At 38.2% G+C, this 13,779-nt stretch overlaps 1 protein-coding gene across 1 annotated transcript in view; it reads left to right on the top strand.

Moving 5' to 3' along the window:
• Nucleotides 1-1,566: 1,566 nt before the first annotated feature.
• Nucleotides 1,567-13,779, top strand: part of LOC123024450 (protein TANC1-like) — an 81,190-nt gene continuing 68,977 nt past the window's right edge. The window contains exon 1 of the mRNA XM_044432160.1: nucleotides 1,567-1,702. Coding sequence (XP_044288095.1) covers nucleotides 1,672-1,702 — 31 coding nt within the window. The 5' untranslated portion in view covers nucleotides 1,567-1,671. The remainder of the gene's footprint in view (nucleotides 1,703-13,779) is intronic.

Raw genomic sequence — 13,779 nt, 5'->3', positions numbered from 1 at the left:
AATGTTCTAATAATAATAACTAAGTATAAGAATCTAAGAACCAGCCTTCCTACTTCCCTATTCTTTAATTCATTATGATCTTGCTTCTTTTCCCTGCTCCCTCTTGGACTTTTTACTCTTTTTCATTTCCCCACTGCTCTCTCCTTCTCTGTTCACTCTATCAGCCTTGCCTTCTCCCAATCCTCACCCTGCAACACATCAGTTTCATCTGATCACAAGCTTCCAACCATCTCTACATTGAGATAACTTGTTTTATTTTCATTTTATTGCAACAGCAACAGCCTATCAAAATTTTTTTGCTGAAGAAAATATGTGAACAGTAACATAGATCTGAACAAATATTACTACTCCTTGTTGATCCTGCAGGCAACAGGTGAATTATTGGATCTGTTAATTTATTGCCAATCACTTAGCTTCACTCATTCCTCTCCTTACCCACACTGTTTTCCTTGCCCACCATCCCTACTCTAAAATATATGGAAGCACCAAGGCAAAATAATGTTTTATATCTAAAAGGTCAGCTGATAGTGTTCATTAATTTGTAAAATAAACTGGAAACCAATCAAACCTTGGAAAACTTGCAATAAAGACAAGGAAATATTAAATTCTGTAAAATAATAAACATTTGCTTACTGTACCATCTTTGCATATTTCTCTCTAGTTTTACATGAGGCATTGGCTACTCTTATACATGGACAAATGAAATTCACAGCAAAAGATCACTGGGAATAACCAAAACTGTTTTGTATCTTTACAGATAACAAGCACTTGGCAAACTTCAAGGGATGTTTGGGCTGCAGGCCTGATGAAGTCAAAGTGATGTTAGTGAATTGGAATGAGTTCAGTATGCTGATAAAAGGATGCCAGTAGCCACACCTTATTTAGTAAGATATGTACACAGACATTAACTTGTTGCTACAAACAAAAGCTTTCAGAAGGTGTTATCACCAAAGGAATAACTTTCCCCCTTTCCATATCATATCATATTCTGTTCAGCTTGGGAAAAAAGATAAATCATATCATTTCCAGAATGAAAAGAGCATCTAGAAGCCATCTGAAAGTAAAACTGCAAAGCATTCAGTATTGTCGTTTAGTGGAGTTTCCATGATATACAAGCTTAGAGGGACACACAAAATACAGTCTGAATAGCCCACAATTAGTAATTAGTTTCCCACAATTAGTAATGTTCTCTCTACTTTTGCACATATTCCACACAGAGAAACAAATACAATAATGTTCTCCAACCAAAGCAGATGGGGGTGAGGGTGGGTGGGAGTATTCAAGCAATTTCTGAGACGCTTAAGACAGTCTCTCCACATGCTGTTCTACTAAAATCCGGAGTAAGCTGTTTCATTAGTAATGCAAGTTCAGTATAACAGAATCAGAGTGACATCAACTGAACCACATTGATATAATCTGGTTTTTAGAATGAAGAGTTTGGGTTAATAAAAGGACCACCATTTGGAAATTATTTAGTTAACTTCATAGTATTCTACTGCCAAAATTTAGAGGATATTTTTTAATTTACCTGGAGATTTTTTGCTTGCTCTTGATTGCATCAAATAGGCATGACGAGGCAGTAAAGGTGAGGATGGCAAAGACATGGAAACTCCTTTGGCCAGGTTCATTCTGTAGACATCCTCACCTTTACTGCCTCGTCATGCCTATTTGATGCAATCAAGAGCAAGCAAAAAATCTCCAGGTAAATTAAAAAATATCCTCTAAATTTTGGCAGTAGAATACTATGAAGTTAACTAAATAATTTCCAAATGGTGGTCCTTTTATTAACCCAAACTCTTCATTCTAAAAACCAGATTATATCAATGTGGTTCAGTTGATGTCACTCTGATTCTGTTATACTGAACTTGCATTACTAATGAAACAGCTTACTCCGGATTTTAGTAGAACAGCATGTGGAGAGACTGTCTTAAGCGTCTCAGAAATTGCTTGAATACTCCCACCCACCCTCACCCCCATCTGCTTTGGTTGGAGAACATTATTGTATTTGTTTCTCTGTGTGGAATATGTGCAAAAGTAGAGAGAACATTACTAATTGTGGGAAACTAATTACTAATTGTGGGCTATTCAGACTGTATTTTGTGTGTCCCTCTAAGCTTGTATATCATGGAAACTCCACTAAACGACAATACTGAATGCTTTGCAGTTTTACTTTCAGATGGCTTCTAGATGCTCTTTTCATTCTGGAAATGATATGATTTATCTTTTTTCCCAAGCTGAACAGAATATGATATGATATGGAAAGGGGGAAAGTTATTCCTTTGGTGATAACACCTTCTGAAAGCTTTTGTTTGTAGCAACAAGTTAATGTCTGTGTACATATCTTACTAAATAAGGTGTGGCTACTGGCATCCTTTTATCAGCATACTGAACTCATTCCAATTCACTAACATCACTTTGACTTCATCAGGCCTGCAGCCCAAACATCCCTTGAAGTTTGCCAAGTGCTTGTTATCTGTAAAGATACAAAACAGTTTTGGTTATTCCCAGTGATCTTTTGCTGTGAATTTCATTTGTCCATGTATAAGAGTAGCCAATGCCTCATGTAAAACTAGAGAGAAATATGCAAAGATGGTACAGTAAGCAAATGTTTATTATTTTACAGAATTTAATATTTCCTTGTCTTTATTGCAAGTTTTCCAAGGTTTGATTGGTTTCCAGTTTATTTTACAAATTAATGAACACTATCAGCTGACCTTTTAGATATAAAACATTATTTTGCCTTGGTGCTTCCATATATTTTAGAGTAGGGATGGTGGGCAAGGAAAACAGTGTGGGTAAGGAGAGGAATGAGTGAAGCTAAGTGATTGGCAATAAATTAACAGATCCAATAATTCACCTGTTGCCTGCAGGATCAACAAGGAGTAGTAATATTTGTTCAGATCTATGTTACTGTTCACATATTTTCTTCAGCAAAAAAATTTTGATAGGCTGTTGCTGTTGCAATAAAATGAAAATAAAACAAGTTATCTCAATGTAGAGATGGTTGGAAGCTTGTGATCAGATGAAACTGATGTGTTGCAGGGTGAGGATTGGGAGAAGGCAAGGCTGATAGAGTGAACAGAGAAGGAGAGAGCAGTGGGGAAATGAAAAAGAGTAAAAAGTCCAAGAGGGAGCAGGGAAAAGAAGCAAGATCATAATGAATTAAAGAATAGGGAAGTAGGAAGGCTGGTTCTTAGATTCTTATACTTAGTTATTATTATTAGAACATTTCTATGCCGCCCCTTGCCGAAGCTTCGGGGCGGCTTACAACACAATAAAATACAATACAATACAAAAATAACAATATAAAATTAAAATTAATAATATAAAATAAATAAAAAATATAAACAATATGAAGAAGTTAGAAAAGAAAAGAAAAGAAGTCACCCTGGCCAGAAGTTGGTGAAGGGTAATGAATTTCACTCTGCAGTATTTGTTAACATAACACATACATTTACAATGCTATTTGAATGCAAAGTATTAAATTTAAGTTACATGGTTCTTAATGCATAACAGTGGTCTGTTCTAGCAAAGGTGAAAACTGTTCAGAATAAGTTTGCTCTTGAATTGACAGTCTTGTCAACAAAAATTCATAGCTGTGATGAAATCAGATCCCAGCACCATAAGTTCCCAGCATTGACAAACCAAGTCGTATTAACTGTTTTTATGATGTGTGTGCCAAACAGGTAGTATAATCAATTTGAATTTATATCATTTTGCTCCAGTGCAAGTTTGTTTTATTATTAAAAACACCTTTTTATTACATTAAAACAGCAATACTGTATCTTTATTTCTCTTAATTTTATGGCATAAGTGTTGGTATTTTTACAAGTCTTTTTAAAATCTTGTATTAAATTTGGATAAGATGCAACTTTCTGTGTATGGTATTCTGAATTACCTCATTTTAACTCTTCAGGACTCAGAAAAAATTAAACAGGGCTTTTAACTTGATTAGTGTTTGAAACGGGGGCAGTATCCAGGTTGACACTCCCATTAATATAAATTATGTTGCATTGGTGCACGAGACCCATAGGGAAATGCCCACAGCATTAGTGGATGCAAAGGGTTTCCCCAGGAAACCTTTCACATCAGGAAAACAACATGCATTGCACTAGAGCTGACTTATACCAGTGCAACATAACTTACATTAGAGGTAATGTCAGTTTGGATATAGCCCTAAGGGTTGAAATAGATTTGCAGACCCAAGTAAAATGAGAAGATTGTCACAGAGGATGGAATTCAAAATGAAAAGGGCTGGAGGAGGGTCCTGTTGTAGCCCCTGTTCTGCTAGGGTGAAAAAAGCTGTACTGTCTCTGTTAGGAGGAAAAAGTTCATATCGGATGTGAAAAGGGAAGCAGTGTAGAAATGAAAAAGAAAGAGAGGAACAGTTCTCTGTTCCAGTCTGCCTTTTGTTTTCGATGAAAATGACCTGTTGAGGCTTCTTACCTGGTAGAAATAGTAGTTAGGGACTGTTATCCTGTAGGTACTTAATTTTATGAGGACCTATATTCATGGTCCCTGAAGAGTTGAAAAATCTTATGGGATTTTATCTCAAAAGTTTTTTGAATTTGCATTATTAAACATCATTAGGGGTAACAATGCTGATTAAAGTTTTTAACATTTTGAATGCTAGAAACTCACTTTACCCATACTCACTTATCTGGGAATAATCTTCAGTAATGGAACTGACCTCTGAGTAAACATATTAAAAGCGCAGGATTGCACTGTTAATGTTTTAGTATGTTTTATTTTCATGGTTCTGTCTATTGTTGGGCAGAGTGACAGTGCCTAGGGGGCCATGGGATCCTTAGTTTCCAGATCTGAGCTCAGTGACAGTGCTCTGACCTCAGTTCTGGGGATCTGCACCCAGATTACCCTTCTCTACATTGTAGCTAGCAGTTAAAGAGCCATACCAGCTGCTTTTCCAAGTCAGCAAACTGTCTTCGGAGAAAGAGCAAACGGGTGTTCTGCAGGGAGGTGCAGAGACTGGGACCACATCATTCAGCATATCCTGACAGCATTCCAACCCCTCCCTGTCCGAAGCACCTCAGCTAGATGGCCCAAGAATAGGTTGAAAGCTTACCCAGTTGGATTGCACTATAGTATGTATTTATTTTATTTGTTTCAATCTACTTCTATGCTGCGCTATAACCTGAAGTTTATCTGGTTGTTGTTTTATTGTTTTATATTTATAAACTGTCCTAAAAGCACCCACCTTATGGGTGGTCTATGTATTTAATAAAATAAATAAATTGATAAATTTCTGCAACTCTTTATAAATGGATGCTGTTTTCTGACTCTGCAGTTTTAAACTATGTGTTTAGATATGATTTAAAGTTATTTTTAAGTATGAATGCCTCTCCTTTCTACTGCAGTCTTTAGGCTGGCTTACAATAAAAATGGTCAGATAAAACCCACATAAATTAATGACCAATCTAAAAAGCACATAAACTTGGTAAAAAAGAACCACTAGCGACAAAATTGAAGGCAGATTCAATCCAAAAGAGAATAAATTATTTTAAGTTGGCATTTGAAAAATAGGATAATAGGTCTTTCGACAGTGTATTCCATAATTGGAATGCCACAAAGAAGGCCTGTTTCCTAGTAGCCACCCCTGTAATTTCTAGAAGCAAGAGTCCTTGGAACTGCAGGTTATACTTACATTGCTTTGAACATGGCAGGGTTGGATAGCAAGAACCTGGGAAACATTTCTAAAAAAATTAAATCATATATTGGTCTGTATGAGTTTCTTTGCAAATTCTGGTGCCTGCTAAGAAAGAATGCAAGCTTCTAGTTTTCTTTAAAAGTAAGCTTTTAATCCCAGTGAAGTACAGAATGTTCTCCTTCTCTAGACAAAATCTGAATTTAGTGTTTGGAAACAAGTGATGGCAGGATGAGCAGGGAAGCTATTCTTTTGAAGACTGTTCTAACAATAAAATGCAATACTTTGCTGAAATATCATCCGCATCTTCCATTGGGCTGTTAACATATCTTCAGGAATACTTCAGTCCTGCATGTGTTTACCCAAAGGTAAACCCCAATGTATTTTAATTGTTAAATTACAGATTTTTATAAAAATTATATTCATATCTTTGTTTATTATTTAGTTATTCCTTATTTTTGTTGGTTGGCTCAGCTTTGGGACTGCTGAAATGTATTGTTATTGAAATGTATCATTATTGTATTGTTACTTTATTATTATTATTTTAATTCTTGTAAACTGTTCAGAGCGCCAAATTGACTATGGAGGATGGTATATAAAAGTTTATATAAATAAAATGAATAAATGTGTTCTGTGGGAGTTATTCCCAGGTAAATGTGTAGCCCAAGTTTGTAAAATTTCAATAGACTGTAACTTATGTGTATATCAGTAGATGTAATAATTTAATTTAGGGTATGATTCTACCAAAATTAAGGGTTTCTAAGTCTTGTTGCTTTCAGTTGGAGCCAGTAGGTTAAGCATATGCTTAAGGCTCTCATTTAAATTAGTGGGGGTTAATAATGCATAATTGTGGCTCAGTTTTGTATTTTCTCTTGAAGAGGCTCAAGAGATGATTTCCTCCCTTAACTTCACAACTTCTTTGCATTCAGAAAGGCTCATCATTCCGGTGGTGGTGTCTGTGTGTAGAACATTAAAATACAATGCCAAACCATGCTGCATGCTTCCTTTTCTCCCCCTCTCACGTGTCTACTCCTGATATCTGATTCTTGCTTTCAGTAAACTGATGTGTGGCAGTTCATCTACAAGACAGGGTCACTAATCAGATTACTTTTTAGGGAAGCAGAAACTTAGTCCACTTTGTAGATAAACTGGAGCACACAGTTAACACTGTGAGTAAGAAGGGAGTGTGCAAGCTCAAGACTGCCCAGAGTTCATACAGTAATGACCTATTACAATATTACTCTGTGGCAAAATGACTTAATTAGTCAAAGCTTCTTCCATCTGTTGTGGCTTTTCCCTGTTCATCCTGATATAGCATATCTCAAGCTGGGTGCAAGGAGCTATCTTTTGAGGTTGATGGAGGGAGTACTGACTGGCTTTGGAATCAATCAATCAATATAGGAACACAGAAACAGAGCGAGTCAGAAGGGGTCTCCCGGGCCATCTAGTCTGACCTCTGGCACCAGCCGGTTCCACTCACGACATGCCCACCATGTGGACGTCCAGCCTATCCTTGAACACCCGCACCGATGGGGCCTCAACGACCTCTCGTGGAAGCCCATTCCACACCCTCGGGGTCCTCACCTTTCTTCCTGCAATGGCACTTAAATATTTTTAGTATATTCAAGCCTTCATATATTCAAGTTTCTTAACTACTCTCCAGTTCTGAAATCCTTTCAAATGTTTATATGTAAGGGTTTGCAGCATGCTTAGAGTTGGGTTTGGTTCTTGAGAAGTCCCTGAGAGTATAGTTTATGCAACTCTTTTTACATTGCTGTAACGTGTCTATATACACTCTTGAGAAATGCGAGTGACTAGTTTTAAAAACCAGCTAAGGAAAAAGTGACCTCAACACTGAGTTTCCCATGTTCCTGCAAATGTGAAAAATATTGTAAGGGAAGCCATGCAACTTCAAATGCCAGCATTACTACCTTTCATTTTGATACTGTCATTTTACTACCTCTCGTTTATTAATCTAATCCTGATTAAAATGGTTGCCCTTTACTATTCTAGTTTACTGTATCTAATTATAGCATTGTTTGATGTAAAGAAGCTAGAACAATTGTCTTTTGAAAGGATGTGGTTTATATATGTTCAGTTATGTATCGAAGTGGCACCCTCTGCTGGAAATTTATGTGTAAACCTTTTCTTTTTAGATTTATTAAAAAATCTTTGACATATCTCTGTCATTTTTCTTTGCATTTCATTTGCCTAGGAGCTGTAAAATAGAGAAATATTGAATTGGTTTGCTGAGTTCCATTTATATCAGAAATTAAAACTGTAAATAAGCTATGCAAAGTAAACAGGATAAACTGTGCATCAGATGTTTTACTGCATGCATACCACTGAATTCTGCCTCATACCAGCGAGGTGAAAATTTGTAAGCATGCCAAGTAAAGACTCGCTTTAGTCCCAGCCCCAATCCCAAAGACTCCATTTGGGGCAGGAGGCAGCATAGAAATGCAAAAATAAAGAAAAATAAAGAAATGTTTAAAAATTTCATAATGCAGGTTCCTTGCTGCATAACATCTTTTTAACCCTTCTATTGTACTCAGAAACTGTATATTTTTGGCTGAAGTGGTGATTGTAATCTACATTAATAATTGTAGGTGTTATTTAATATGGAAGAATATAATGATGTGATTTTGCATACATGATATTAATGATCACAGCTGGCTTCAGCTTTGTTGATTTGAGAAATAAGGTGCATTTCTCCCATAGAAGTTTATCTGGTGAAACCTTGATGTGGTTGCATAAACCAGCTGGAGGCTGGTGAATAAGACCTAATCTATTGATTATCCCAAAGTAACACTCTTTGAAGTACTTTCATCCTTGAATTTGTTTGTACAATCAAAGGGTAAATCTAAGGTTTAAATCATTTAAATATGCTGAAAGAAATGTGAGTATTATTTTCTCATCTCGCTTTTATTGTCTTGGAGAAACTGATGATACATTTCCATCAGTATTTCTCATCGTATATGAGGGGAACATGCTGTCAGTACCAGAGCTGAAAGAGATAGAGTTGTGCCAGGGAATGACTGTGTTCAAGATATAAGCCCATTTTTCATATTCTGTGTCTTCCCAGCACATTTAATATCAAGAGAACCCTAGAGGACAGAAGAGAAATGAACTTTTCCTTATTCTTAGTATATTAAGTTGGTAGAGCAAACGTGATTTTCTGGCTGTTGGTTCTAGAATCTTGTCCCCTGTCCCCTTCCTCCCTTCAAAATCTAGTAACAGCTTTAGAGCGTAATGCAAGTTACTTGAGACCCTGCTTGCTCAGATCTAGATCCCTGCCTGGCCTTCAATAACACATCTGCCTGTAGGCCTCTTGCTCCTTTATTGCTAGTCAGATATGCAAACCCTCCCCCTTTTAGAGCCCTCTCCTTCTTCCCACCCAGTTACAGCCACTTTCTTTTTTAAACTTCTTGTTCTAGATCTGGAGTACCTAGAATCTGATATTTGCTGAGGCCTGAAAATAGTGTGTGTGACTTGCTCTGAAGTTAGATATACAAGCTCCATTATGGATGTTAACTCATTTTTACTCTCTTTCATCCCCACTCACCCCCCACCCCCCTACATCTTGAAAGCTTCTGAAATTGCCTTAGTATATTCTATGTTCCTTTTGGGAGAAATGGCCCCCTTCCCTGTGTAGTCGTGGGAACACTCCAGTTTTGGGAGAAATGATTATAATTAAAGATGTGACAGGGTAGAAAAGGAGTCCTCCAAAGCATGCCTTCCTGCTCCACCCATCCAGAGAGGGAAATCTCTTTGGCATTTCTCGCTGCAAAGAGGAGGTGCTGGTGAGTTTGGGACGGTGGGAGGAATGGAGATATTCATGGTTTTTCCACTTCCGCAGAGGTCCTGTGTTCTTAACCCCCGTGAATGTATAGGGCTAACTATATGTGAGCTGACTTACATCAAATGCAACTTAAAGATGAATTTCCATTTTCTCAGGAATAGAACTTGTTCATAACCCAGGGACTGCTTGTATTTTCTTTCTTGAAATGCAACTAAAATACTTCTAAAGCAGGGTTTAAAACAATGCTGTTCCAGTGAACTCATGCTGCTGATCTCCTGAATCTAAGATCGAATAGTAGCAATGCTAGTGATAACATTGCTACTGAGAGTTTAGTAAACAAGTGCCTCTCTTGGCATTTGATGTTGTGAAAGTACTTTCAAATGTTTCAGAATACAAAACATCTTCAAGTATTGTCCCAGGAGTACAACTTGGGGCTGCGCCAGGCATATTGTTTTTGCTGCATGCTGGTAAGACAAGGCCTTTGCACAGTCTTTGACATTGCTTGCTTCTTCACTTAACTTGCCCTGCAAACTAGGATTGTGTAGTAGGATGAGGCAAAGGAGCTTTTGAGGTTGTTGCTGACTGCTGTCTGCCAAAACATCAAGGAAAATTGCCCTCTTTTGTTGCATGAACAAATGTCCTTGAAGATTGTGAAGCTCACAAAGATTAATAGTTTACCTGCTTTATAGAGTTCCTTAAAATTATAGATCAAAGCAGATAGGTAGCAGAAATTATCAGTATTGCCTTGACATTTTTGTGAAATGTTCCTTCTTAATATAAGGATATAGGAAATAGTTGCCACATTTAGACTAGTTAGTACTTGGTATAAGGAAGAGGAAGATGGGTCTTGTTAATAAAAGCTTTACAGACTGCCAGGCTGATCTACAGAGTAAAAGTTGTTCTTGTTTTAGGCTTTGGGGGTGACATTTATGTTCCAATGCAGAAGACTGCTAAGATAAAACCTCCATGCATTAAAAATTTGTGTGTGTGCATGCACACACACACACAGACACACACACACACACAAAAGCAAGAACACAGTGTTCAGTGTAATATGAATTCAGAGTACAGGAGGATTATGGATTATTTAATTTTAAAATCCTCTTTGGTTAATTCCAGCTTGTCTTTTATGTTTTATGTGTGTATTTGTGAGCAGAATTATAAATATTAAGTACTTATTATAGAATTCTAGAATAGTAGGAAGAAAAGGAAAGTAAAACTTATATAGTCCATTCTACCAACATACGTATATGTTCATAGGGATGAAGTGGGGAGAAGATGTAGCAAAATTATATATTCTTGAGGAAGTTAATGGAAGAACACACTACAGGTCTTCAGCACTTTCCTTAAACTGATTGTCAGGTGGTGGTGGCAGTTTTTAAGTAACCCATACTTACTAAAGAAGCACTTAAACCTTCTGGCAGTTTCAGTAGGCATGGGAGCCATCTGTTTCAACAAGGAGATGCTTAAATTATGCCACGTCCTGCTCCCATTGCATCTATACAGAGTCCTCTAGTGGAGCTGATTTTGACCTTTATTATAGTGTAGCTCAGCTTGGGACCAGAATACCCGAAAAGCTGCTTGTTTCCGCATGTGCCTGCACGTGTATTCAGATCTTCAGAGCTGGCTGTTATTTGATTGCCCCAATATCTAAGATGTGGCAGGTGACCACATGGCAAAGGCCCTATTCATGGTAGCACCATAAATGTGGAAAAGAAATGTCCCCAGGGACGCTCATCTAACCAGGAAAAGAAGTTCTGGATGATTTGTAAAGCTTGTATTAGTTGCTTTTATGTTGCTTGGCGTTTGTTTATTATATAGGAGCCTTGTCCCCCAAAACCCTCCATAAACAGCACATTGTACGCCTTCCCAACTACTTGTCTTTTTCTGCAGATGCTTTCAGCTTTTGCAGCCTGAGGATGTGGAGAGAGCTTTTTTAAGTGCAAGGCTGATTAGATTTGTCCCTTGCCCATTGTTGATTGAGGGCAAGGACAGTTGAGGAAATACAGCTGTTAAATATGACCTTGAAAGAGGGTATAGCTTCATTTATATGTCATTATGTAGCATCCTCCCAAGGGGGGGTGGCAGTTGCTAGTAGGATTATTTATCTAAAACATTTGTATGCCGCCCACTTGTGCCACAGCATCTCTGTGCATTTCTCTATGCACCTCTGTGCAGAAAAAGATTGAACCAGAAGAAGAAAAAGGAATCACCAGGTTGGGGGCACTTTGGCTGAACTGTAGTTCAAAGCAGACTGAAATTGATGGAGATGGTCAGTCTTGTCCCAGAAATATATGTATTTGAGTTTTTATTATTTATTTATTTTATTAAAACATTTCTATGCCGCCCCTTGCCGAGGCCTCAGGGCGGCTTACAACATCAAATAAAATACAAAATACATTAAAACAATAACAATTAAAATATATACAGTAAAATAAAATAAGCCGCCCTGGCCGAATAAAATTCAATAATATTAACATTTAAAATGCTGCTTAAATAAAAAGGTCTTCGCCTGGCGCCGAAAAACAAATAACGACGGCGCCAGGTGGACCTCTCTGGGGAGCGCATTCCATAACTTAGGCGCCACCGCTGAGAAAGCCCTCCTCCGAGTAGCCACCCTCCTAATTTCCTTCACTGAGGGCTCCCGGAGGAGGGCCTCTCCCACTGATCTCAAGGGGCGGCTGGGCATATATGGACATAAGCGCTCCTTCAGGTAACCAGGACCCAAGCCGTTTAGGGCTTTATAGGTCATCACCAACACCTTGAATTGGGCCCGGACTTCAATGGGAAGCCAATGAAGCTGCCAGAGAACTGGAGTCATGTGAGCATAGCGTCCAGTTCCCGTCAGCAGCCTGGCAGCTCTATTTTGAACCAATTGAAGTATCCGGACCGTCTTCAAGGGTAGCCCCACGTAGAGCGCGTTACAGAAGTCAAGGCGGGAAGTCACCAGTGCATGAGTCACTGTTGCGAGGCTGTCGTGCTCCAGATAGGGGCACAGCTGATGGATCAGCTGAAGCTGGAGGAAAGCGCTCCTCGCCGCTGCTGTTACCTGAGCTTCGAGTGAAAGCTCCGGGTCGAGGAGCACTCCCAAGCTGCGGACCTTATAAGTTGCTACGCATGTCTAAGCACCATGCCTTTAGAATGGGATATTGAATGTTGGTTAGGAATTTTCAAGGATAATTAGGAAAAGGTGAGGGCTTTTTACTACCCCCATCATTACTTTAGCAGTTATTTGGCTGGCAGGAGAAACATCATAGCCACAGCTTAGAAAACCATTTCTCATAGACTGATGAGGAAAAGATACACCAGTCTTCCTTCCACCATCCCTCCAGTTTTTCTCAGCCTTGTATGGCTAGACTGAAATAAAAACTAGATGAGTGAGACAGTTATTATTTTTTTATTCTTCTGGACCTCTGCCTTTAATACAATTGACAATGGTATTCTGGACCATCTGACCAGAATGATTCTTGTATATGTAGATCTAATTTGTCCTAGAGTGCTGCTTTCTAATTTTTGCTTGACACAATGGTGTTTAGATTATATTGATACAGTGTTCAACTGTACAATAGACCATTGGGGAAAATTAGTATGGGGAGCTGGGGTTCAGTGTCATAGGTATGCTTATGAAATTCTAGATCTTAGCTTTCTCTTCCTTCCTGTTCAAATGTTTTGTTTTATTTTATTTATTTATTTATTTATTTATTTATTTATTTAAACATTTCTATGCCGCCCCTTGCCGAAGCCTTGGGGCAGCTCACAGCAGAAATAAAATACAATAAAATACAAAAATAACAATATAAAATTAAAATAAATAACAGTATAAAAAGTCACCCTGGCCAGATAAATAAGCAAATATTGTTAACAATTAAAATGACGTTTAAATAAAAAGGTCTTTGCCTGGCGCCGAAAAACAAATAACAACAAATATTTATCGATTTATATCCTGCCTTTTTCCTACAAAGGGCTCAAGGCAGCTTACATCATTCTCCTCCTCCATCTTATCCCCACAACAACCACCCTGTGCGGTAGGTTGGGCTGAGAGTCTGTGACTGGCCCAAAGTCACCCAATGGGCTCCTTGGCTGAGCGGGGACTAGAACCCAGATCGACTGAGTTCCAGTCCCGTGCTCTTAACCACTACACCACACTGGCCTAACCACAGGATGGTTGGACAGGATGTCTCCTAACAGAGAGACATAGCATAGGCAAGTCAGTAAGACTACTAATCATGAGATAAGGATGAAGTCTCACTGGGGCAGGGTTGCACCCCTTCTGAAGAAATCCACATCTTAGGAATGCTTTTTCTGGATCCAGTGT

Source organism: Varanus komodoensis, unplaced genomic scaffold, assembly GCF_004798865.1.
Source record: "Varanus komodoensis strain SLA01 unplaced genomic scaffold, ASM479886v1 scaffold230, whole genome shotgun sequence".
Taxonomy (NCBI): Eukaryota; Metazoa; Chordata; class Lepidosauria; order Squamata; family Varanidae; genus Varanus; species Varanus komodoensis.
The sequence above is the reverse complement of the archived record's forward strand: the minus strand, read 5'-3'. Positions and strand labels throughout refer to the sequence as shown.